Below are 27,900 nucleotides of genomic sequence, written 5' to 3'. Positions count from 1 at the left end.
TACAGGTGCAAACCACCACACATGGCTCTTATATTGTTCACTGCATATGTTACTTCCTAGGTGTTACTTTTAAAGTTGCCAAATAATATCATATGGACTTCCATAGTTAGTACTCTGGCTATTTTTCTATTATACTTTCTTGTTTCTTTTTACACCATGTTGTGTGTTTGTTTTTTTTTATTTAATAACTTTATTAATTGACTATCTTCTTTTTTTTAATTTATTTATTTATTAAAGATTTCTGTCTTTTCCCAGCCACCGCCTCCCATTTCCCTCCCCCTCCCCTAATTAAGTCCCCCCCCTCAGCCCGAAAAGCAATCAGGGTTCCCTGTCCTGTGGGAAGTCCAAGGAACCCCCCACCTCCATCCAGGTCTAGTAAGTTGAGCATCCAAACTGCCTAGGCACCCACAAAGCCAGTACGTGCAGTAGGATCAGAAACCCAGTTCTTGAGTTCTCAGTAGTCCTCATTGTCCGTTATGTTCAGAGAGTCCGGTTTTATCCCAGGCTTTTCCAGACCCAGGCCAGCTGGTCTTGGTGAGTTCCCAGTAGAACATCCCCATTGTCTCAGTGTGTGGGTGCACCCCTCATGGTCCTGAGTTCCTTGCTCGTGCTCTCTCTCCTTCTGCTCCTGATTTGGACCTTGAGAATTCAGTCCTGTGCTCCAATGTGGGTCTCTGTCTCTGTCTCCTTTCATCGCTTGCTGGAGGTTAATATTCAGGAGGATGCCTATATGTTTTTCTTTGGGTTCTCCTTATTTAGCTTCTCTAGGATCACTAATTATAGGCTCAATGTCCTTGGTTTATGGCTAGAAACCAAATATGAGTGAGTACATCCCATGTTCCTCTTTTTGTGTCTGGCTTACCTCACTCAGGATAGTGTTTTCTATTTCCATCCATTTGTATGCAAAATTCAAGAAGTCCTTGTTTCTTACTGCTGAATAATACTCTAATATGTATATATTCCATACTTTCTTCATCCATTCTTCCATTGAAGGGCATCTAGGTTGTTTCCAGGTTCTGGCTATGACAAACAATGCTGCTATGAACATAGTAGAGCTTATACTTTTGTTGTATGATAAGGCCTCTCTTGGGTATATTCCCAAGAGTGGTATTGCGGGGTCCAGGGGTAAGTTGATCCCAAATTTCCTGAGAAACCACCACACTGCTTTCCAAAGTGGTTGCACAAGTTTGCATTCCCACCAGCAATGGATGAGTGTACCCCTTTCTCCACAACCTCTCCAACAAAGGCTATCATTGGTGTTTTTGATTTTCGCCATTCTGACAGGTGTAAGATGGTATCTTAAAGTTGTCATGATTTGCATTTCCCTGATCGCTAAGGAAGTTGAGCATGACCTTAAGTGTCTTTTGGCCATTTGAAGTTCTTCTGTTGAGAATTCTCTGTTCATCTCAATGCCCCATTTTATAATTGGGTTGGTTAGCCTTTTACAGTCTAGTTTCTTGAGTTCTTTATATATTTTGGAGATCAGACCTTTGTCAGTTGTGGGGTTGGTGAAGATCTTCTCCCAGTCAGTAGGTTGCCTTTGTGTCTTAGTGACAGTGTCCTTTCTTTACAGAAGCTTCTCAGTCTCAGGAGGTCCCATTTATTCAATGAGGTCCTTAATGTCTGTGCTGCTGGGGTTGTATGTAAGAAGTGGTCTCCTGTGCCCATGTGTTGTAGAGTACTTCCCACTTTCTCTTCTATCAGGTTTAGTGTGTTCAGACTGATATTGAGGTCTTTAATCCATTTGGACTTGAGTTTTGTGCATGGTGATAGATATGGATCTATTTTCATTCTTCTACAGGTTGACATCCAGTTTTGCCAGCACAATTTGTTGAAGATGCTCTCTTTTTTCCATTGTATACTTTTAGCTCCTTTATCAAAAATCAGGTGTTCATAGGTTTGTGGGTTAATGTCAGGGTCTTCTATTTGATTCCATTGGTTGACTTCTCTGTTTTTATGCCAATACCAAGCTGTTTTCAATACTGTAGCTCTGTAGTAGAGTTTGAAGTCAGGGATGGTAATGCCTCCAGACGCTCCTTTGTTGTATAAGATTGTTTTGGCTATCCTGGGTTTTTTGTTTTTCCATATAAAGTTGATTATTGTCTTCTCCAGATCTGTGAAGAATTTTGATGGGATCTTGATGGGGATTGCATTGAATCTATAGATTGCTTTTGGTAGAATTGCCATTTTTACTATGTTGATCCTCCCAATCCAGGAGCAAGGAAGATCTTTCCATTTTCTGGTGTCCTCTTCAATTTCTTTCTTCAAAGACTTAAAGTTCTTGTCAAATAGATCTTTCACATCCTTGGTCAGAGTTACCCCAAGATATTTTATGCTATTTGTGGCTATCGTGAAAGGTGATGCTTCTCTAATTTCCCTCTCTGTTTCCTTATCCTTAGTGTATAGGAAGGCCACTGATTTTTTGGAGTTGATCTTGTATCCTGCCACATTACTAAAGGTGTTTATCAGCTGTAGGAGTTCTTTGGTAGAGTTTTTGGGGTCGCTTATGTATACTATCATATCATCTGCAAATAACGAGAGCTTAACTTCTTCTTTTCCAATACGAATCCCCTTGATCCCTTTATGTTGTCTTATTGCTATTGCTAGAACTTCAAGCACTATATTGAAGAGGTATGGAGAGAGTGGACATCCTTGTCGTGTTCCTGATTTTAGTGGGATGGCTTTGAGTTTTTCTCCATTTAATTTAATGTTAGCTGACGGCTTGCTGTAAATAGCTTTTATTATATTTAGGTATGACCCTTGTATCCCTAATCTCTCCAAGACTTTTATCATAAAGGGGTGTTGAATTTTGTCAAATGCTTTTTCAGCATCTAATGAAATGATCATATGGTTTTTTTTCTTTCAGTTGATTTATATGCTGGATTACATTGATAGATTTGCGTATGTTGAACCAGCCCTGCATCTCTGGGATGAAGCCTACTTGATCATAATGGATAATTTTTCTAATGTGTTCTTGGATTCGGTTTGCCAGTATTTTATTGAGAATTTTTGCGTCGATATTCATGAGTGAGATAGGCCTGTAATTTTCTTTCTTGGTTGGGTCTTTGTGTGGTTTTGGTATCAGGGTAACTGTAGCTTCATAAAAGGAATTTGGCGATGACTCTTCTGTTTCTATATTGTGAAATACATTAAGGAGTATAGGTATTAGCTCTTCTTGGAAGTTCTGGTAGAATTCTGCATTGAAACCATCTGGTCCTGGGCTTTTTTTGGAAGGTAGATTTTTGATAACGGTTTCTAGTTCTTCGCGACTAACAGGTCTATTTAGATTGTTCACCTGGTTTTGGTTTAGCTTTGGTATGTGGCACTTATCTAAAAACATGTCCATTTCTTTTGCATTTTCTAGTTTTGCGGCATACAGGCTTTTGTAGTAAGATCTAATGAGTCTCTGAATTTCCTCTGTGTCTGTGGTTATGTCCCCCTTTTCATTTCTGATCTTATTTATTTGCGTGTTCTCTCTCTGTCGTTTAATTAGTTTGGATAGGGGTTTGTCGATCTTGTTGATTTTCTCCAAGAACCAACTTTTTGTTTCATTGATTCTTTGGACTGTTTTCTGCGTTTCTATTTTGTTGATTTCCGCCCTCAGTTTGATTATTTCCAGTCTTCTGCTCCTCCTGGGCGTGTCTGCTTCTTTTTTTTCTAAAGCTTTCAGGTGTGCTGTTAAGTCTCCGATGTATGCTTTCTCTGTTTTCTTTAGGTGGGCACTTAGTGCTATGAACTTTCCTCTTAGCACTGCTTTCATAGTGTCCCATAGGTTTGAGTATGTTGTTTCTCTATTTTCATTGAATTCCAGGAAGACTTTAATTTCCTTCTTGATTTCTTCCTTAACCCAGGTGTGGTTCAGTAGTTGACAGTTCAGTTTCCATGAGTTTGTCGGCTTTCTGGAGGTAGGATTGTTGTTGAATTCTAACTTTAATCCGTGGTGATCTGATAAGACGCAGGTGGACACTGATATTTTTTTGTATCTGTGGAGGTTTCCTCTGTTTCCGAGTATTTGGTCAATTTTCGAGAAGGTTCCATGGGCTGCAGAGAAGAAGGTATATTCTTTCCTATTTGGGTGGAATGTTCTATAGATGTCTGTTAAGTCCATTTGCTTCATTACCTCCAGTAGTTCTCTTACTTCTCTATTAGGTTTCTGTCTGATTGACCTGTCCATTGCTGAGAGAGGTGTATTGAAGTCTCCTACTACTAGTGTGTGTGGTTTGATATCTGCCTTGAGTTTTAGTAATATTTCTTTTACATACATGGGTGCTTTTATATTAGGGGCATAAATATTCAGGATTGAGACATCATCCTGACAAATTGTTCCTGTTATGAGTATAAAGTGTCCATCTTGATCTCTTCTGATTGATTTTAGTTTGAAGTCAGTTTTGTTAGAAATTAATATGGCCACACCTGCTTTTTTCTTAGGACCATTTGCTTGAAAGACCTTTTCCCAACCCTTTACTCTGAGTAGATGCCTGTCTTTGTGGTTGAGATGTGTTTCTTGCAAACAGCAGAATGTTGGATCCTGTTTTCGTATCCAATCTCTTAGCCTGTGCCTTTTTATAGGTGAGTTGAGACCATTAATATTAAGTGATATTAATGACCAGTGGTTGTTCATGCCGGATATTCTTGTTGTTTTTGGAAGTAGAATTTGTGTGTCTCCCTTCTTTGAGTTGTGCTAGTGAAGGGTCGCTAGATGCCTGAGTTATTGTAGGCAGTGTTGGCAATGTTGGATTCCTTGGGTTGCGGTTTTCCTTCTATTACTTTCTGTAGGGCTGGATTCGTGGCTACGTATTGCTTAAATTTGTTCTTATCCTGGAATGTCTTGGTTTCTCCATTTATAGTGAACGAAAGCTTGGCTGGGTATAGTAGTCTGGGCTTCCATCCATGGTCTCTTAGCTTCTGCAGTACTTCTATCCAGGACCTTCTGGCTTTCATTGTTTCCATAGAGAAATCAGGTATAAGTCTGATCGGTTTACCTTTATAAGTTACTTGGCCTTTTTCCTTTGCAGCTCTTAGTATTCTTTCTTTAACCTGTATATTTTGTGTTTTGATTATTATATGGCGAGGGGATGTTTTCCTTTGATCCAGTCTGTTTGGTGTTCTGTATGCTTCTTGAATATTCAAAGGAATATCTTTCTTTAAGTTGGGAAAGTTTTCTTCCATAATTTTGTTCAAAATATTTTCTGGGCCTTTGAGCTGTGACTCTTCTCCTTCTTCTATTCCTATTATTCTTATATTTGGTCTTTTTATTGTGTCCCATAATTCCTGAATGTTTTGTGATGAGAATTTGTTGGCTTTGCAGTTTTCTTTGATCAGAGTGTTTATTTTCTCTATGGTGTCCTCAGAATCTGAGATTCTTTCTTCTATTTCTTGTATTCTATTGATTATGCTTGTTTCTGTAGGCTGTGCTCGTTGACCTAGATTTTCCATATCCAGCTGGTCCTCAGTTTGTGTTTTCTTCCTTGCTTCCATTTCAGTTTTCAATTCTTGAACTGTTTCCATTACCTGTTTGATCGTTGTTTCTTGGTTTCCCAGGGTATTATGTACATATTTACTCATTTCTTCAAATTTTTGGTTATACTTCTCATCCATTTCTATAAGGGCATTTTTCACATGTTGTTTAAGGGACTCTACTGCTTTCAAAAAGTCAATTTTTTCCACTTCATCTGTGTTAGGGTGTTGGAGACTTTCTGTTGTAAGATCATTGGGTTCTGGTGTTTTCATGCTGATTTTCAGATTATTGGGTGAATTCTTTCCTTGACGCCTGCCCATCTCCTCCTATCGATGCTATCTAAGGGGTCTGTTAAAACTGGTTCAGGTTTCCCTGCTGGCCAGGGGCTCCTCTTACAAAATGCCCTTGCTCTGTTTCCTGGTTCCTGCGGAAGGGGGGGGGCAAGATCCCTCTCACCCCTCAGAAGGGTCTTCAGAATAGGACCGGGCTCCTCCTCTGCCAGGGACCTCCCCAACCGAATGCCTACCTCTTTGGTTTAATTGTAGTGGGGCGATCTGTTCTCGGTGTTTCGCGCGTTCCCTGCAGCCTGTGTCCTCTGCTGCCGCTCTGGTCCCAGCCGGTTCCAGCCTGTCCCAGTTGGTCCCTGCCGGCTGTGCTGGGCGTCCTCCGGCCGCCGGCCGCCGCCCGGTGTTCCGGCCGCCGGCCGCCGCCCGGTGTTCCGGCCGCCTTCCCCATGTTGTGTGTTTGTGAGATCATGGTATAGATCATGGACCTAGCTTTAATTCTGTCATGGCAATTATTTATTATGACCATAATGGTTCATAAAATTTTTACCATAAAATTTTTACCATTGGGGCTGGAGAGATGGCTCAGCGGTTAAGAGCACTGACTGCTCTTCCAGAGGACCCGGGTTCGATTCCCAGCACCCACATGGCAGCTCACAACTGTCTGAAAATGCAGTTCCATGAGATCTGACACCTTCACACCAACGAACATAATAAAGTTAAATAAAATAAAAAAAAAGTTTAAAAAAAAATTTACCATTTTATAGATAGTTGTGGTGTGGGAAGTTCTTCTGTATATGTGCTGCTTTTACTGATTAATAAAGAAGCTGCTTTCAGCCAATGACTTAGCAGAAGATAGCAAGGCTAAAAGAGATATGGAGAGAGAGAGAAGGAGAAGTCAGTGAGAAGCCATGGAACAGCCAGAAGAGAAAGAACCACCGACTGGAACCTTGCTAGTAGGTCACAAGCCTCATGGTAAAATACAAAATAAGAGATATGGGTTATTTTAAGATAGAAGAATTAGCCAGAAATATGCTTAAGCTATTGGCCAAACAGTATTGCAAATAATATAGTTTCTGTGTGATTATTTCGAGTCAGGGCAGTCGGGAAATGAACTAGCAGCATCCGACAACCTAATTGTGCTTTAAAATTCACTACAGCAGGGGCTGGAGAGATGGCTCAGAGGTTAAGAGCACTGATTGCTCTTCCAGAGGTCCTGAGTTCAATTCCCAGCAACCACATGGTGGCTCACAACCATCTATAATGAGATCTGGTGCCCTCTTCTGGCATACAAACATACATTGCAGGAATGTTGTATACATAATAAATAAATAAATCTTTAAAAAAAAAAGTTCACTACAGCAGACCCCCGTGGGGACAAGCTATAATACCCACATGGATGCCTACTGTGCTACAACACAGCACAGAAATACTTACATATATAGAGAGATGTATGTGTTTTCTTATTCATAGATATTAGATAGTTTAATTCACAAATTAGACAGATTAATAAATTGACAAAAACTAATGATAAAATAGAGCAAAGATAGGCATATACTACAAAATTATTTTAAATATATTAATAAATTATTCTAAAGTTGTTTGTTTAATATTTTAAGACTGCAACTGACTACAGGTGACTAAAACTTTGGAAAGTGAAACCACAGAAAGAGATTGCTGTTCTTAATCACTTCAGGGACCAACAAATCAGCATACTTGCTGGAAGATTAAAAACAAAAATTACATCAATCTGATTTAAACTTACTCTCATTCTCCACCCCCTGCCCCACTATTCTTTAGCACTGCTTTTAGAAAACCCTTCTGGTAGCATCAAGAGACAAACCCCACAGTGACACCACTTCACTCACATTTATGTCCGTGTGGTATATGAGAACACATAGAGCTGGCAAAATCTGAGGAAAGAAGATAAACAGTCATGCTAGTTGATGGAAATGTCTTTATAAAAACAAATAATGACACAAAAACAGTAACTACTTAAAATGTGAAATTTGTTTGAATATCTAATTTAATAAATTCAATTTGAAAATCAAAAACGTATTTCAAATGTTTAAAAGATCCAAATAAATCTAACAAAGATTAATACTCCTTAAAAGAAAGTCAAGTATTTTCAGAAACCTTATTTATGGCATAAAACGTCAGGTGAGAAGAATGGAGATGTTAGCATACAGGCATACATTGTAGTTACAAGAAATTTCCTTTCACAGTCATCATCGTCTAAATTTTTATTCAATAAGATGCTGGAGTAAAGTTAGTAAAACACTAACTTTAGTCAGGAAGATTACAACCAGCTGGGCAGTGGTGGCGCACGCCTTTAATCCCAGCACTTAGGAGGCAGAGGCAGGTGGATCTCTGTGAATTTGAGACCAGCCTGGTCTACAAGAGCTAGGACTGTTACACAGAGAAACCCTGTCTCAAGAAACAAAAACAAAAACAATCACAACCAGTGCAAGGTATAGGGTTTGTTTGCTGACCCCTGGGTCTAACAGATCTTCTACAAACCTAGAGCACCGAGTAATGGCTGTTAGGCACTCACACTAAGAATAGACACTAGATAAAGACACAGCTTATAAAGATACAGAGTCAATGACTCTCTAAACAGTCAAGCCAATAATGGTTTTAAAGGATTTCTAAATTTTAAAGTAGAGCACATTTCTAAGAACACCAATTTTTTCAGAATTCAATGGACTGAATGCAAATTAACTCAAATTATTTGCATATTTCTTAGCATTAAATCCAAAAAGTAGTACAGCAAAACAAGGCTTCCTCCCTCCCCACTTATTTGAATTTGTGTTTTCTCTTCATGGAAACAGTCATGAAAAAATACATTAAATGGACTGGCATTCTTCTTGCTACTGTATAGCACTTAACTCTGACATATGGTACGTTATACTTAAAAACAGAAGAATTTTCAATAAAATCAGTATATGCTCATTATATATTTCCTGTGCATGAATACCTAAAGCATAATCAGGGAGATAAGCCATCTCGCCTTTACAATTCTGCATTTACCTCCTGAACTGTCTCCATAGGCGGTGGGGGGTCCTTATTCCTGCAGAGATTGACAATGACCCATGTGACGTTCCGAAGGAAGGTGATGGGAATGGAGGGATTGATGAAGGACAGAAGAGGTTTGACAACTCCCAGTGATATGACATAATCTCTACATTGAGGACCATCACCTACAGAAATGAAAATTGTATTTAAAAAAAATTACAATCAGGATGGGAAAGTCTGAAATGTGTGCAATGGCTCATGTTGGGACACTGATGCTCTATGTTTCCTCACCATAGTCAGACATCAAGTGCTGCTTTCCATGATTTTGATTTGGGGAACACAAATTTAACCACTACCAACACAAATTATATATTCCTTTTACACTTAAGAACCCCTTACAAATGTTTATGAATACAGTCAACTCATATGAAATTCAGAGGAAACATAGTGTGTAATGACTATGCCAATGTAGGAAAAAAAGTTAATTTAAGATTTTCAACTAAAGCCTTTTCAAATCCAAATTCAGCTTACCTATAATGTTTCCCAAAGCCCACACCGCTTGTTCACAGACATTCTGATGTGGGGAATGGAGGAGTCGCAGAAAAAGGGGCACTGCATCTGTGTGTAATAAAAACTCAGTTATCTGACGTGGTCACAGATTTCTACCCAAGCAAGTCAATAAAGTAGTCACAGGTCAGACACACTATAGCTGTCCAACTACAGTTCACTGTATAAACAGGGCAAGGATACATAAAAATAACTAATTTCAGTACTTTTAACCTGGTAATACTTTAACAATAAAGTACCAAACAGAGCCCAAAGCATACTACTGATGCCATCAACTAAAAAAAAAAAAGCACAAAATCTTCCCTATATTTAATTTTTTAAGTTCCCATCCCAAACATGTATCCTGAAATCATCATACTTATTTTCAATAAAATTCCTCAGAACCAACTAACCAGATTTACCAAGTAATGTAAAATAACCATATTTCTTATTCTTTCTATCTTCATTTTTATGTGTATGGGTGTTTGGCGTATATGTATATCTGTGTACCACAAGTGTCTGTGGAAGCCAGAAGAGGGTGTTTGATGCCCTAGAACTAGAGTTAAAGATTGCTGCGAGCTACTATGTATGTGTGTGCTAGGAAAGGATTCCCTGGGAGAGCAGTCAGTGATCTTAACACCTCTCTCGTCTCTAAATTTCTTATTCCATTAAACCCTACACATTATCACCATAACCAACCTCAAGATAAGTTCACCTGTTCTTAAACTTTCTACTCTTGTGCCAGCTCCAGGATATTTAGGCTTTACCTGTACACTACTAAAACTTACTAGGCCTTTTTGTTAAAAAAAATTCATACTTTAAAAGAATGTATCACTGGTAAGTATATATTACTTTTTAGCACTTTTGCAGAACTACATGTTCATCAACCCTCGAAGAGCTTTCCGATCTCTAGCAATCACTAACCACTTACTCTTCTATTATTCAGAACCCCAGAACCAGGCAAACATTAAATAGCTGCCTCTTCTGTTTATACATTTCAGAGAATCACACATACTGATTTCTTTCATTATGTGACATTTTTTTTTAAAGATTTATTTATTATGTATAGAGTGTTCTGCCTGCATGTATCCCGGCAGGCCAGAAGAGGGCACTAAATCTCATTACAGATGGTTGTGGGCCACCATGTGGTTGCTGGGAATGAACTCAGGGCCTTTGAAAGAGCAGGCAATGCTCTTAACCACTGAGCCATCTCTCCAGCCCCCACTATGTGACTTTCAAGTGCGCCTCTAATGTTACAGGTACCGATGCTTTATTCTTCTAGACTGTTAAACAGTATTCTGTTGCACACATTTTATCGATGCATTAATAGAGGACTTCTGAATCACTATGACTGATGCTGCTGTGAACACCTGTCACCTGTGCACCCATCACTGTATGCATGCTTTCTCTCCATTTCATCTAGGTGTAGAACTGGGGACACATGGTGAACTCCATGAGGAGCTTTTAAAAACTAATATTCAAAGCATTTACATTTCCACCACTGATAAATTGTTTATAATGAAAATCAAACGCTGTAGTTAATCTTACCTCCTAGTTTCTATTAAAAACTTGTTCATAGCCAGGCAGTGGTGGTGCATGTCTTTAATCCCAGCACTCGGGAGGCAGGGGCAGGTTGATTTCTTTAAGGCCACCCTGGTCTATATAACAAGTTTCAAGTTAGCCAAGGCTACACAGTGAGGATGTGTGTAGTGGCATATTATTTACAACCAGAGGCAAAGCTAAAGCCACTAGAGGTCAGGCAACGGTGACACACAACCTTAATCCCAGGATTTGGGAGACGTAAAGTCAGATGAATCTCTGAGTTCAAGGCCACCCTAGGCTACACAAGATCAATGCAGAAACAAATCCAGGTGGTGCCCTTAATCCCAGCACTAGAGGGAATAAATCTGTGGTCACCCAGCCTTGGTAAAGGTAAGACTTTTAGTGACTTGGCTATTTTTGCTTTTCTGGTTTTTAGGTTGAACCCCAATATCAGTATTCATGATACAGACCTATCTTACAATTCAAAAACAATTTTTTAATTAGTATATATAAACCAGGTCTAACACCTGTAATCCCAGAACTTATAACACTAAAGCAGGAGTATCCTGAGTGTAAGGTCAGCTGGGGACTATACAGAAAGCTCAAAGACAGACCTGGCTACACAGCAAGACCCTACCCTGCCCACCCCTCAAAAAAAGTATATGCCATAACATGAAAAGGCTTAAGCTACTCAGCACACTCAGAAAGTAGTATTTAAAACAAGACTTTTCAGTCCTTATTAGGGGATAGTCTCCACCCTGAAAGATAATAGTCCATTTTCTTTTTGGGTCCAAAGTAAGAATTATTTTATGACAGTTTAATACTGAAGGAAAAGAAATCATTAAAGTAACATAAAAACTTATACTGTAACTTTAAAATATTCTGAGATGAAATTCAGTCTTTAGTATAAAACCCTGTGTCATCATTAAAAAAGAAAGATTTGACTTACTAGACTGTACAACAGCTTGAGTCTGTGCAGAGGTTCCTGATGCTATATTAGTTAGTGCCCAAGCAGCTTCAAACTGTAATGAAGGACTGTTAAAAAACAAAATAATCCTTTTAGACATGGAACTATCACCGTAACTTATAAGCCTCAAATCCACACAAGCACCATACCTGATCTTTCAATTTCACTTGTTATATTCACCACTGGCTGCCACCTCTACCTAAGCATCTGACTGCTTCTCAGTTACTACAAACCTGCCTTCTTTATGTCCACTGATGGTTGCAATACTTAGCCAATTATGTCTCATGACTCTTCCTCAACATTCCTAGCCTTAGAGAGTAACCCACTATCACTGTACTAGCCAAAGTTCTCGCATCAGGTCAATACCAGCTGCGCCCTCCAGACTACTCACAACTGGGACCCTCACCTGAGTACACTATCATTTGGGTTACATTACTAACTGTAGTTATTAAAGCCTGTATAGTTAGTTCTACAGCTAAAGCATTATGATCTGAGACAGTCATGGAAGAGCTAACAAAGTAAAAATCAAGTTCACTGTTCTAAATTTTAATTTAATTGGCAGGCACTGACACTCTATGCTAAAAAGGGTATCATGGGTGGGATGATATGTATGGACAACAAGAAATGGGGCTAAAAAGCTGAAGTTAAGGATGAACAAAAATAAAACTGTGATCACGTAAATGATGGTGGGATATGGTGACTATCTCAAATGTTCTAGGGTTCACAACTTGAAATTTATTCTGCTGAGAAGAGTAAAGCCAGGCATAGTGACACACACCTTTAATCCCAGCATTTGGGAGACAAGTGTAACTTTGTGAATTGGAAGCTAGCCACATAGTAAGCTCCAAGTGAGCCAGGGCTACACAATGAAGACCCTGTAGAAAGAAAGGAAAGAGAGAGAGAGACAGAGAGAGAGAGACAGAGAGAGAGACAGAGAGAGAGACAGAGAGAGAGAGAGAGAGAAGGAGAGAGAGAGAGACTGACAATCAGAAGAAAGGAAAGTAATGGAAAAAAATAAAAACAGGTGCAATTTTAGATACAAGCAAGAGAGGGGCAGGGGGAGAATGATAAGTTCATGGACTGCCTGAGCTACAGAGAAATTCAAAATGGCCTGCCCAGGTCAATGAACAAAACTACAACTCAAAAGTAAAAACAGAAGCAACAGCTAGAGATACAGTCCAGTGGCAGAGTACTGCCTGCCTGGTATAAGGATCCAGTAGGGGCATAGGAGGATGGGGGTCAGAGTCAGAGTCAACAGCATGTAAAATGGATAAAAGAGGTTAAAGGCTTCTACAGGAGTGGTCTGTTAAAAAGAAGTAACAAAGATAGAAGAATATAATGTCAGAAACAGTGGAATAGGAAGACATATAGCCAAAAATATAAAATAAAAAAGAAATGAGCTCAAAACTAGGGAATGAGAAGAAAAATCTCTATACAAACATGGAAGTAAGGAAAACAAATGATCAGCTTTAGCAGCAGTGCAGATGGAAAATACCTGTTACGTGCCATAAAGAGCAAGTAGAAAACGGAGCAGACGGAGCTGACCGGATCAATTCTGGCAGAAAGCAGGGAATGAGAAGGTAGGAAAGGCAGACTGGGGAGTGGACATTAACAGGATGCTTTAACAGGAAGCAACAATCTAGACTTCCCTAACTAGAATGGGAGGAATTAGCAAACTCCTGTGGAGAACTTAGGAAACACTGGAAACGGGGGCCATGAATGGAAAATGGGAAGATACAAAAAGTAAAATTTCAAGGCCAAGGAAAGTCTTCTAAAGGGTCATATGGGAAAAAAGAAGAGAGAGAAAAGATATAAAAACAGCTGAATGAAGCAAATAAACAATGTAGAATATTTTGTTTAAATTGTGTACATTTTCTCACAGCCACCTAATTTTTACAGATGGGATGACTGAGGCTCAAAAGTCAGTTGGATTCTGGTCAACAACAAGTCTAGATTTAGACCAGGATCTCTATGGCTCTGACGTCTAACATGCCTTTTACACTGTAACACAGCTTTCCATGAGAAACCATAAAGTCATTATCTAAAAGCACTGGCAATTTTCTATTCATGACTTGGGCGATGGCTCTGAAATTATTCATTAAGTTGTTTATATTTTGTCCTATTTTTTGTTAATTTGTTTCCTAGACACACTCCCACAAACCTATGCCAAAGGCTATATCAAATAGACAGGAATGGAAGGACCAGAGCCAGGAACCAAGAACAAAAAAGGAGCCTTGCTGGCAGATGTAAGATGGAATTTAATCTTTTAAACAGCTGGAATAAAAGTTATCTTTACTTTCTGCTATGGAAAATATACGGCAGTTTTTTTAAGGTGTTAAGTATAGTGACACATCTTAATCAAAGTATCTCTTAATCCCAAAGAGACTGAGACTTTCCAGACCTCACAGCTCAATTGATAATCCCCCCTGAGATCACTTAAGACGGTGTACTTAACCAGCTACCCTTTTAGGAGTTCTGCGTCTTTAAATTTAATTTGCCTTTAAGAGAACAATGTAACCAGCCTTACTAGGCCTTGGATTGTTCATGCAATCAGCAACTTTTACAACTTAAGCTAATGCATAGCTTTAATCTTAGTATTCCTCCATGCTCCTGACCCAGAATTGTGTGTGTGTGTGTGTGTGTGTGTGTGTGTGTGTGTGTGGTATCACTTGCTGAAAACACCAGACAGATTTAGAAGCAACCTTATATGACAAATATCCACCATAAATGTTGAAAACAATTTGTGGATATAGCTTGATCATGTGTTTGCAGTATTGTTTGCCTGAGTTAGTTGAATTCCCCATCCCTTTCTCAACGACCTGTTTTCTGTGCTGACCAATACAGAGCAAAAGTCATTTGTTAGGAACAGACACAAGGATAGGGGCATATTCAGACACATATAGATCAGACAGGCAACAGGGACAAATCAGACCCATATAAGAGGTAGATTACAGATGGGCCAGCAACCACAGTATACAGATAGATGAAAGACACAGGAAGAATATTGGAAATAGAAATTTGGGCTTACTCTTTGTCAAGTTAATCTAAAAGGAAGTGGCTTTGTTTTCATTCCCTATAGCACCATCATTGCATTTTAATGTTTGCTGAGGTTATCTTCAACGCATTAACAGACACAGTTAAGGCCTAGAGGTAGAGGGAGGATTGCAGCTACTGTGGAAGCATAAGGTGTTTGCAGTATTGTTTGCCTGAGTTAGTTGAATACAACTAACAAATACAAAAAGTCCTTATCGGCAGCACTTTTATTTTTATTTAATCAACTAAAACTTTCTTGGATATTTAGCAAAAAAACTTTTTCAGGCCATATGTTCTAGATGCAAAAATAGTATTTGTTTTAAAGAATTATGGGGTTCAAACCAAGTTAATTCAAACTGAAGGAGCTTAATGCACAGCCCTGAGAAATGTCTATGTACAAATGGACTGCCCTCCCTTCTCTTCTGGGTAAGCAGCACTCCCTCGCATGATACGGGACAACTAACCATGGCTGGAGTGTACTACCCAGAGGATCGGTGATCTGCGGGTCTATTCCCAGGGTAAGGAAGAGCCACATGGTTCTGGACATCATTCATGCTGACTAGTCATGAGGCTAATCTATATATAGAATCATAAGCAAATGGTGCCTCAAATACAATTTGTGATGTTTAAATACCATCAGAGAATAAGAAAATTACATAGAAATGTATGACAATTTAAAGAGTATAGCACCTGCTATATATATATAAAGAATATATAGCACCTGCTCAAGGCTTGAGTTTTTTCTACAGTACCTCAAAACAAAACAAATCCAAGCTCGGTGAGAGCAAACCACCACCAAACCATTTAGTAAAATACCAATTTTAAATTTAAATTAACTGGAAAAAGTGAGCAGGCAAATCCAGACTTACTTATCATCCCTTTCTAGACATTTGACTAGAATTGGTAAAATCCCAGATTTTATTAGGTCATCAATTGGTGGATTTCTGTCACTGGATAATAGTTTCCTATAAAAAGAAACATAAGATTAATATTTGTTGTAGCTCTCAAACTATGAATATAAATATACTCTACTTCCCCACTTCTGCACAGTCAGCTCCAACACCATAAGGTGCGGATCAGCTCTTACCTTGCTGCCTGGACAGCACTCAACTGGACTACAGGGTTATCACTTGTAGCATTCTGCAACAACAAGTGTATATTTCAGACATTTATAAAAAAAAACTTATTTAAAACCATTTCAGGATGGTAGTATTAAATTAATAACTTACCTGCAATATAGCTTCTAGTGTTACATTTTGCTTAAAAAGAAAGAAAGATAGTTCAGCAGAGAATATTAACAAAACTATTTATTAGTCTATCAGGTTATGAATTACTATGCCTTGTAATTATCACTATCTGATTTTTGTTAAATTTGAAAATAACATCCCCTGGTCATGACGAAAGTATTTACAGACACATTATAAAAACAAGGGCAAGACTTACTGCTTTAAAATCAGCATCGACATCTGAATCTTCTAAGCTTTCTTCCTGGGGAACATTTCTCTTTTTCAGTAAGTGTTCATCTCTTTTGTTCTGAAAGGTAATAGATAAATGTTTAAGAGCTCATGAAGGCTGTTGTTAATAAAATTGTATTTGGTGCTGAATTAATTAACAATGAACTTGTTTAATTCCACTGTTTCTGTGCCATCTCCATCCCCAGCTCTTCAAGCACCAAGTGTTCTGACCAACACTCTAAGGGTACTTGAGGTACAGAACTATGCATCAAGCAGTTTTCTTTTTTTTTTTTTTTTTTTTTTTTTTTTTGGTTTTTCGAGACAGGGTTTCTCTGTGGTTTTGGAGCCTGTCCTGGAACTAGCTCTTGTAGACCAGGCTGGTCTCGAACTCACAGAGATCCGCCTGCCTCTGCCTCCCAAGTGCTGGGATTAAAGGCGTGCGCCACCACCGCCCGGCCATCAAGCAGTTTTCATCTACCTACTGCTAACAGCTGCCTGAAGCAATTTATTAAGAAGATCTTAGGATAAGTATTAATGCCTAGTTGCAAGTTGGGGGGCATAAGAAATTATTAAATGTCGTATGAATTAGCCACAGTGCCATGTATGGAAGAGGTCAGAGAAACACTTTTGGGATTCAGTTTTCTCTTCTGCTCTTATGGATACCAGGAATTGAATGAAGGTGGTCAGGCTTGTGCTGCAGGTACTTTGACTGACTGACCATCTTGCCAGTCCAGATTAAACCCTTGCTACCTAAATTTTACAAACAAGAGTTACTCCTATCCTACATTTCATGACACCCAAATTGTTCAGAATGTTAACTATGCCATTTCAAGTATTATTTAACAGCAACAAATTTTTAACTTAAAATTTGAATAAACTTCTGGTACCCAATATTTGTGGATCTTTTCGATTCTGAAGAAAAGTTATTTAAATATCCTTAATATTCATGGCAACATTCAGAATAGAAAATGAAAACTACATACACACGTGCATAACACTAACTTCTGTTCTATGTACAAGCCAGCACATGCAAACACAATGACGTCTATATAGTCATCATTCTTCCTTAGTAACTACACAAATAACCAACAGTAGCTACCTTTTAAACTACAGTACCTCACAGATGGCAAAGCCCCTGATGGATATATATGAAGGTATAGTGAAAACAACGGTGGGTGGCGCTCTCTGGTTTTTTTGTTCTGTTATGTTTATTTGGTGTGAGGCAGTTACTATGGACAGAACCTGGGGCTTTGTACATGCTGGGCAAGCACTCTACGACTAAGCCATACATGCAGATCTCAGATGGTATTTTTGGCCAAATGACAAAACGTGCTACCAACAGTAAAGGACAAATTAACTCTGTGTGCTCCCTGGTCTGATGCAGGGAAAAAGAAAAAAAAACAATTATCCCCTTGGCATTATTCCTAATCAAACTAAATAACTTTAGAAAAACCAGAAAAACCCTAAACTACCATTTAATAATAACAATAATAAAGCCTGCATGCTTCTAAGATGAAGTCACTAAAGATGAGAAAGACTGGGGACCAGTCCTTCAAGAAACGCAGTATGTGATCTTGGACAGGCTCTTTGACTTACAATTTGCAAATTCTGAGTCGACTCTACTGATTAGAAGATGTAATCCTATGTTAACCTGATAAATGTACTATTACACAGAAAAGTCTCTTTCTATGGATACTAAAGGTAATAGAAAATCCTGCCATTATTTATAGCTTGTTCAAAGAAAAATACATGTGTATCTAATATATAAATAAAAGAAAGCAAACATGGAAAAGTGCTAACAATCCAAGGAAGCTATGTGCCACAAGCATGTACAGTGGTTTTTATATTTTGTATTTCTTGCAATTTTAAGTTTCAAACTACAAACCTGAAATTGCTTCCCAAAAACTAAAATTAATTCCATTTACAAGTTTAAATAAATTAACTTTCAGCACAACTATCATCCTGGCTAGTTTTTTTTTCCCCTTTTGTCAACTTGACACAAGATAGATGGACTCTCAGTTAAGAAAATACCCCCATAAGATCTGTCTGGAGGCAAGTGAGAGGCATTGTCTTGATTGATGGTTGATATGGGAGAGTCACTGCTAGCAACGCTACCCTCAGCTGGTAGTCTAGGTGCTCTAAGAAAGCAGGAGGAACAAGCACAAGGGGCAAGCCAGTAATTATCAGCCCTCCTCCATGGCCTCCACTTCAGTTCCTGCCAACTTGCCTACATGACTGACTACAAGCTAGAAGATGAAATAAACCCTCTTTCCCCCAAGTTGCTTTGGTCATGGTGTTTCCCCAAACTATTCTAACCCTGATCCCTTCTATCTTCATCCTGGTTCACTTCAGCTTCTCAGCACCTGAGAAGTTAAGCGCCCAAATCTCTCAGGAATCTTACTCCATTTATCACTCCTACTATTCCAGGATAAAAATAGATCCCTGTCACAGAATAGCACTTTTCATCATAAATAACATGTCTGCTTTCGTAGGTGCACCCTTATGTACTTAGGGAAAAGCTTCCTATACTTTTCATTTGGATAGACAGTGCCTCGCTAGGTAGTCCTCACTGGCCTGAAATTTGCTATCCCTATCAATCCAGCCTGAGACTCTGATGTGCCTCCCTCTGCCTTCGGACACTAGAATAAAGGTGTGTGCCACCACACTGGACAAACCACCTTTCTATATCTAAATTGTTACATTTCTTTTCAATTATGATGTTTAATTCACTAAATCGTGTACCTTTTGTATCAACCTTCCACCTTCTTCTGCAAATGTGAAACAACCCACTTTTCAATGTGAAACTACCCTTTTAATTCTTGGACTCAGTTTATAAAGATGTCATTTAATTACTCTTCCTCTCCCAAGTGGAAGTAGCTGACAAGCATATTTTCTGGAACTGTCTCATCTAGTGCTCCCGTGGTAGTTTTTGTTTCATAAAAGTGGAGAACTTTCCAATTGCCAATCAACCTCCTCCCCTAAACTTTCTAGAAATAGTCGTTACGCATCTTTAGTTCTTTAGAAACACCATGGCTGCTCCTGACAACACAGAGAACAAATGAAACTGATTGGCTGAACTGAAAGGCTTGCATTGTATATCAATCAGTTCATATAAGCAAAGTTCCTAAGCTTTGACTGATTGGTGAAAATTGTAACTGTACCTTAGCATTTGTTAATGCTTGTAATTTTTGTGCTTATAAGCCCTATTTTTGCTCCTGCGTGGTGCTGTCAGGAGAACAAGGCTCCCGAATACTTGTCCTGCAGCTCTAATCAATCAGAGACCTGCTTATTTGGTGAATTATTCAAATCTTTGGAACCTGTAAGCGTTGTCTCTTTCCTTCCTCATGGTTCCTAACAGGCTAGGGGTAAAATCTGCACTACCTTGCCAACCCTTAAACTCCTTGGAACATTTCTCCAAGGAATCATGTGATCCTTTTTTAGGATATCAGTAACCAAGAGGTAGTAAACTAAGTACTCTGGAGGCTGAGGCAAGTAGATCGCTTGAGTTCCAGAGCAGCCTGGTCTGCACAGTGAGTTCCAGGACACCCAAAGATATATAGAGACCCTGTCTCAAAACACACACACACACACACACACACACACACACACACACACACACACACACGCAAACACACACGGAAGGAAGGAAGGAAGGAAGGAAGGAAGGAAGGAAGGAAGACAGGCATCTAAAAAAATTTTCTAAAAAAACAAATCAGAATACAACAAAACAAAACCAAAGAAATAGCGCAAGAAACACAGGTGCAGGGACATTCCCATTCACACACACAGACATTCCATTAAAACACAAAATAGGAAATGACAGAATATAAGCAAAAAATCTGGGGGGCACTAGGCAAAGCATTAAGTTAAATACCATTGTGTTTGTTTTGTGTTGGCTATCTGTTGCTAGACACGGGGCCTGCCCTTAAGTTTGATTTGCATACCCAGAGGAACTCCATTGGAGAAAACCAATTTTTCCTTTGCAAGCAGTTAACAACTGGAGATGGCTTTCTGTGTTAGGAATGGGAACTTCTGTCCACTTACACTCTCAGTACTGAGAACCCCATCTGACTTAAACCAATGCAGGCCCTGTAGCTGCTGCCATGGTCTGAGTTCATATGTGTGTCAATCCTGCTGTGTCTAGAAGGCCTTGTTTCCTTGGTATTTCCCATCCCCACTGATTCTTAAAATCTTTCTGCCTATTCTTCCATCAAGTTTCATGAGACCTGAAGGGAAGTATTTGACAAAGACATCCCATTTAGGACAACATGTTCAAAGTCTCTCACTTTATACACACTGTCCAGTTGTAGGTCTCTGAATTTGTCTCCATCAACCACAAGAGAAAGCTTGGGTATAGCAGAATGTCATTAGCAGTCATTTTATTGCTACATTCCTTTAGCAGACAGTGGTATCTGGTACCCCCTTGGGTCTAGAACCTATGTAGTCTCAGGTTCTTGGGCAGTGTCAGCATGGTCTCCATCTCATGAAAAAGGACTTCAATCCATTGTGGTTGTTACTTCCACAACTTGTTCGCCACACCACTGCACCAGCACATCCTACAGGCAGGACACTGCTGTAGACTGAACGTTTGTAGCTGGTCTGTGTGTTATCTTTCCCTCTGGTAATATACAGTTACTTTCCAGTACGATGAACTCTAGTCCATAGGGGTGAAGGTTCTAGGTAGGCACCAGCTCAATTTCTCTGTACAATGAGTTATGTAGTTGCTGCCTTCAGCAACAGGGCCTCACCATCAGTTTGTGGAGAAAAATCAACAGCGTTAGAAATCACATTGGTAGTTTGAGGATTTCCATAGGTTCCCTTAGCCAATAACTCAATTAGATGCAACCATTTCCAGCAAAGGTTTCATTTGGCTGCAAGAAATGTCTCGTTGGGGCTTTGTCTCCCCTGCTACATGGTGACATCATTTAGATTTCATTCATAAACAGGTGTTTAAAAGCCTCTACTGTAGTAGTTTTTCATACAGCACCTCAAATGGTCCTTAGTGTAGTTGTCCCTCTTCCATCTCCTTCCTTCCCCCCTCTTCCCTTCCCCACATTTGATTTTCCCATTCTAGTCTTTCCACTTCTTTCTTTAATGTCTTAAAGTTTTTATTATACAAATCTACCATATGTTTGGTTAGTTACCCCCCACAAAAAACTTTTGAGGCTATTGTTAAAGATATTGTGTTTCTGATTTATCTCTCAGTCCTTTTGTCATTTATTTATTGGAAAGCTACTGTTAAGGATGTTCGCTTTTCTTTGCATTTGCTGAAGGTGTTTATCAGCTGTGAAAGTTTAGTGTCATGAGTTTTTAGAATCATTTATGTATATGATCACATCATCTGAATACAAAGATATTTGGACTTCTTCCTTTCTTATTTTAATCTCCTGAATATCTTTCAGTTGTCTTCTAAGTACTAAACTGAATAGATATGGAGAAAGTGGATGACCTTGACTTTTTTCTGATTTTAGCAGAAAGGCTTTGATTTTTTTTTCTCCATTTAGGTTGATGCTGGCAGTGATGCTATAAATGACCTTTATTATGTTGACATATGTCCTTTATATCCCTAGTCTCCAGGAATTTTATCATGACAGGATATTGGGTTTTATCAAACCCCTTCTGCATCTAATAAAGCAATCAGATGGTTTTTGTCTTTCTACACTGAATCCATCTGGTCTTGGATTGGCTTTGGTTGGGAGACTTTTAATTACTGCTCTTATTTCACTAGAGTTTGTAGATCTGTTTAAGTTGCTTATCTAATCTTGATTTAATTTTGGTAGTGGTATGTATCAAAAATTTTATCCATTTCTTTGAGATTTTCTAACTTGATGAAATAAAGTTATTTTAAGCATGTCATCACAACTCACTATTTCCTTCGTTTCTGTTTGTCCCCTTTTGTTTTCTTGTTGATCTTGTCTATTGTCTGTGTGGATGTGTCTTTCCTTAGTTTGGGGAAGTTTTCTTCCATGATTTTGTTGAAATTTTGTTCTGTGTCACTGACTTTGAACTGATTCTTCTCCCTCATCTATGACGCTAATTCAAAGACTTAATGCTCTCCACGGTGGCTCACATCTCCTGTATGTCCCAACATTTCCCTTGTTATTTTAAATTTTTTTCAAATTCCTTACTTATTTGATCTAGACCCTCTACTTTATCTTCCATTCCTGACATTCTGTCTTCTAAGAGTACTGGTATTCTTTCTTTTGCTTGATTCATTTTACTTTGAAGGCTTTCATTGAGTTTTCTAGTTGATTCAATTCTATTACCACACCAGTTTGTTCAATTCCATTACCATCTCAGCTTGAATCTCTTTAATATTTCTATCTTCTTATTAAATCCCATTCTCCAATCCTGAATTGTTTTTGTCATTTCGACCAGTCTTGCATTTGTGTTTTCTTGGGCATCAGTCCTTTATTTTCCCTAAGTTCTTTCACCTTAATTTCACTAAATTGTTTCTTTAAATATTCTTTAAATTCCTTGAATTCTCGGATAAAGTTTATGATTGTACTTTTAAATGAAGTCTGAGTTCTGGGCTCACCAAGGTAATTCTTGCTGGAAAACATGTCTATTAAGTTTCAGAGAGATGACATTGGCTTGATCTGTCATATGGTTGGTATTTTTGCAATGAGATATGAGCATGTGGACCTTTCGGTTGTTGTTAGTTCTGAGTATAACATGGATAAGAGCAGACGAGGGATATATGGGTAGGTTGGGCCTTGAGGGTGCAAATGGCTCGGGTAGAATGAAGTTAAATGAATGGACAAAGGGGACTGGGCTGGTGTACAGGATGTGCTTCCTGGCCCATGCCTAGAGTGTGGGTGGAAAGGTTGGGTGTGAAATAGAAAGGACCTATGGGCTAGGGGACAGTTAGGAAGAGTCCTGGAAGAAGCCTAGAGATTAGTATGGCACAGGCAGGTGAGGCTAGACTAGACCAAGGTACTATATGTGGAGGTCAGGGAAACTCACCTGGCTAGATCCTAGAAAAGGAAGGGAAGTTCTGGCAGGGTAAAAAGGTTGGATTTGGTGCAGAAGGGGCCTGAGGGTGGTAGCAGGTAGGGCATGTTTGAGTGGAAGCCTAGAAGGTGCTTCAAGAACAAGTGGGGTGGCCAGTACTGGATGTGGGAAATGGGCTAGATCTATTAGGTTGGGGAAGTATGGATGGAAAGGCCAGAGACTCACCCACAGCTTGTCTTTTTATAGATTATGATTTTGTAACCCACAAATAAGTCTATGTCTGGCCCTAGATTATGAACATTTCCTTTATTTTTTTCTACAAATTTTATACTTTTATGTTTAAATGTATTACCTGAGTCTGAATTTTGCATATAGTATGATGTCTGGGTTGAGGTATATTTTTGTTGTTTTTTAAAATATTATTATTTATATAAATGTTTTACTTGCATATTATGTTTATGTACCATGCATGTGCCTGATTCCCAGAGGCCAGAAGAGGGCAACTAATGTTCTCGGGCTGTAGTTACAGATGGCTATGATGTACCACGTGGGTGCTGAGACTCAAGATCATCTAGAAGAGCAGCTGGTGCTCTTAACCACTGAGCCACCACTCCAACAACCTGAGGTGCTATATAGGTGTTCAGTTGTTTGGTGCCCCTTGATGAGAAGGGTATCCATCTTCCATTGAAATGGTTTGTACTGTTACCAAAAATCAGCTGGGGATTAAGGCTATGGGTTGGTGGCAGAGGCTTAACATGTGCTCCCTAGGTTCAATTCATAGAACCATTAAATACAACATAAGCAAGAAATCTACAGGGGACTTGGGTCTATTTCAGCGTTTACCTCTGTTCATGGATCTGTGGAACTGTCCTAATAGTAGTAAAGTATTGGTTACTATTCACTATATACTAAAAGCTTCCACAATGAGAAAACCAATTCCTGTTTCCTTTTCCTTTTTTGCCAAGACTGTATTAGCTATCCTAGAGTACATTTTAAAATAAGCTTTCCAGTGTCTATAAAAATTCTTGCTAGATAATGTATTAAACCAACAGATCAATATGGGATAGAATCTTCACTGTGTTGAGGTTTCCAGTCTGAATATAGTATACTTAACTCTGTTTACATAAATCTTCCTTCCTTTCAATAGCATGTCATAGTTTTCAGTATATAGAACTTCTACATGTTTTTATTATGTATTTGTGTGTGTCTGTCTGTATGTGTACCAATACAGGTGTGGAGATCAGAGGACAATACACAGGAGTTGCTTTTCTCCGTCCACCATCTGCATCCTGAAAATCAAACTTAGGTCATCAGACTTGCCAATAAATGCCTTAACCACTGAGCCATCTTGCCACCTCCTATATTTTCATTTCATTGGGGTAACTATAAATGGTACTGTTTTTAATCCTCTTTCTGCATGTTGTTAGTATTTATACTGATTTTTACTTTTATGAACTAAACGTTATGCTTATCAAATTCATTTACAGTCTAGATCTTGTAATATCTATTTTTTTTTTGAGATAGGTGTTGGGATAATCTTTTATTAGACTGTGTGAAGTTGTGTTTCTGTTTAACCTCACTGGCCTAAGGTACCTTCTGATTGGTTTAATAAAGAGCTGAATGGCCAATAGTTAGGCAGGAAAGGATTGGTGGGACTTTTGGGGAGAGACAGAAATTCTGGAGCAGGATCTGAGAGGTGGAGATTCACAAGGGAGATGTGGAGGAAGTAAGATGCACAGTACTGAAGAAAAGGAACTAGCCATGTGGCAGAATATAGATTAATATAAATGGGTTAAGTTTCAAGAGATAGTTGGGACAAGTCTAATCTAAGACCAAGCTTTCATACTTAATAAAAAAGTCTCTGTGTCGTTATTCATGAGCTGGCAGTCCAAAGACCAGTTACAGAAAGGGTCTCATATATTCACAGGCTGACCCTTAAACTTGCTATGTAGCTGAAGATGGCTGTGACAGCCTTACCCTAAAGAGCTAGGATCACTGGTAGGCATCAAAACTGGTTTATGTGGAGCTGGGGTAGAACATGGGGCTTCTTACAGGCTAGTAAGCACTCTACTACCAATGCATTTACTTTCTCAGCCACAGAAGCCTTAAAAGTGAGTATTTTAGGATTTTCCCATACAGACTGTCTTGACATGGACAAAGCTATCTTTTCCTTGCTTTTCTTCTTACCTTCCTTCTCTTCTGGCATCGATTAGAACTTCTAACAGTATAATAATTAACAGCAGTGAGAATGGATCCTTGCCTACAAATCTTAGGGAAAGATTTCAGTTTCTCACCACTAAGTACGAAGTTTGTGGTTGCTCTTCATCAAATGGGATAATTCCTCTCATTCTGCAGGTGTTTAGTCATTTAACCAGAAATGGGCATTAGATTTTGCAAAATACTTTGCCCAACTAACCAATATAATCTTACAATTTTTCCTGTATACCTTGCAAATATAGAGAAAGTTCAAGGCAAGGCTGTTGTAGTGGTTTAAATAAAAATGTCCCCCATAGGCTCATATATTTGAATGTTTAAGGAGTGGAACCATTTGAAAGGATTAAGAGGTGCAGCCTTGTTATAGTAGATGTGGCCTTGATAGAGAAAGTGTGTCAGTGGGGGGATGGGCTTTGAGGTTTCAGAAGCCCAAGTCAAACCCAGTGGCTCTTTCTTCTTCCTGCTTCCTGCATACCAGGATGTAGAATACTCTTCAGCACCACGTCTGCCTATGTGCCTATGCTTCTTGCCACGCTGACAGTGAACTAAACATCTGAAACTGTAAGCAAGCCCCATGGTCATGGTGTCTCTTTACAACAATAGAACACTAAGACAGTCGTTTTATTCTTTTGAGGTTTTCTGAGATAGGTGTTTCACAAACTCGGGCTAACCTTGAACTTAGGGCAATTCTGTCTCAACCTTACAAGCACTGGGATTATGGGTATAGGCTACCACATTCAGTTCAATTTGTAATACTCTGTGTGTAGAGGGTATATGTACATGCCATTGTGCTCAGGTGGAGATCAAAGGACAGGCTGAGAGAGAGCTCGTTCTTTCCTTCCACATTTAGATAGGTTCTGGGGATCAAACTCAAGTTATCAAACTTGGTGCAAGTGCCCTTACCTGGTGAGCCACCTCACTGATCTACAATATAGAGTATTTTTTAAAAGAAACATTTTAAGAAGAGAAACAACTAACTGATACAAACAATGAATCTGATCAGGCAAATGAGGCATTTAGTGATTTCTTACACTAAGACTTTAATTTGTCTCACATTAGCTTACCTAACTGATCAACCATCAAAAACAGATCATAAGTTTAATATAATGTATCAAAGTGGGAAATACCAGTAACAAGTTTTAAGTTGGTTCTCAACTTATAAAATATTATTCCTTAAAAATTTACACTCAGACATATTACAGCATCATGGTTAAAAGTTTTGTCATTTGTCAGCTAATGACTTGAGCTAAAATATTTAATTCCTATGTAACTGTCCACATGAGAGAAACCAGAAGTATAGATGTCTGAGAATCACTTGTACAACATCTGTATACAGACTTAACAGAGAAGAGAGTAAGGAGATAAAATGGAAACAAGGGTTCACATAACAGAAACCAGAAGTCAGGTAAACAGTACATATAGACACATTTTTTTTTCATTAAGACTGAAAAGCTTCATAATGTTAATCTAACAGAGAAAGGAGTTTTAGGAATGAGTTAATCCAGAAAAAGGATCTAATTTAAGATACCAAGATTTGAAGTAAGTTCCAAATATATTCTTAGAAAACACAAGTATATAGAGAAATAAATATACTTTCTTGGTTGGCAATTTAAATTCCTATAAAATAGGTTCACATCAAAATAGAATCTGGTGAAGATAACTGTCTTGGTCAAATTCTATCTATTGCTGTGGAGAGACAACATGACCACAGCAACTCTTGTAAAGGAAAACATTTAATTGGGGCTGACGTAAAGTTTAGAAGTTTAATTTGTTATCATCATGGCAGGAAGCACGGAGGCGTGCAGGCAGACATGGTGCTGGAGAGGTAGCTGATTTCTACATCTGGATCAGCAGGCAGCAGGAAGAGAGCCACTGGGCCTGGCTTGGGCACTTGAAACCCCAAAGCCCACTCCCAGTGACACATTTCCTCCAACAAGGCTACACTTCCTAGTATCACTCCCATAAGCATTAAAATATGAGCCTATGGGATCCATTCTTATTCAGACCAAGGTAACTCTCTAAACTCTTCCAAATAAAATGAAAGAAAATAATCTTGACACTACCTGCATTCAGTTAGCAACAAATAAGTTTTCTCCTATTGTAGGACGTGGAAATAGGGAGGGCACCTACCATACACAGACCAGAGAGGATTAAGAGAGCATCTTCCTTAAATGTTGTGAAATTTTAACAGTGACAAAGTGTTTCTCAAAATACCCAGAAGCCTTAGCAAAATAGATGCTGACTGTATAGAATTATGAACTATTTAGTTATATGAATTTTTATTTATTAGTACTACTGTGTGTTTATATACGGTATGTGTGTGAGAACGTGTACTATGAAGGATGTGTGAAAATTAAGACAACTTGTGGAGTGGGTTCTCTCCTTCTACCGTACAAAAAGTGCCTCTACATGCTGAGCCACCTTGGCAGCCCT

The 27,900-nt window shown here is 38.8% G+C and overlaps 1 protein-coding gene across 1 annotated transcript in view; it reads right to left on the bottom strand.

Annotated features, from left to right (window-relative positions):
* LOC121459294 (importin subunit alpha-4-like) overlaps positions 1-27,900 on the bottom strand; it is an 84,493-nt gene that overhangs the window by 16,476 nt on the left and 40,117 nt on the right. The window contains exons 3-10 of the mRNA XM_041668854.1: positions 16,289-16,378; positions 16,075-16,104; positions 15,933-15,985; positions 15,715-15,810; positions 11,795-11,880; positions 9,289-9,375; positions 8,773-8,942; positions 7,611-7,655 (exon numbers count right to left, since the gene is read on the bottom strand). Of these exons, the coding sequence (XP_041524788.1) occupies positions 7,611-7,655; positions 8,773-8,942; positions 9,289-9,375; positions 11,795-11,880; positions 15,715-15,810; positions 15,933-15,985; positions 16,075-16,104; positions 16,289-16,378 (657 nt within the window). The remainder of the gene's footprint in view (positions 1-7,610; positions 7,656-8,772; positions 8,943-9,288; positions 9,376-11,794; positions 11,881-15,714; positions 15,811-15,932; positions 15,986-16,074; positions 16,105-16,288; positions 16,379-27,900) is intronic.

This window comes from Microtus oregoni, unplaced genomic scaffold (genome assembly GCF_018167655.1).
Source record: "Microtus oregoni isolate MIOR12 unplaced genomic scaffold, Mior012 000001F_ref0000356, whole genome shotgun sequence".
NCBI classification, from domain to species: Eukaryota; Metazoa; Chordata; class Mammalia; order Rodentia; family Cricetidae; genus Microtus; species Microtus oregoni.
This window is presented reverse-complemented; position numbering and strand designations above follow the sequence as displayed.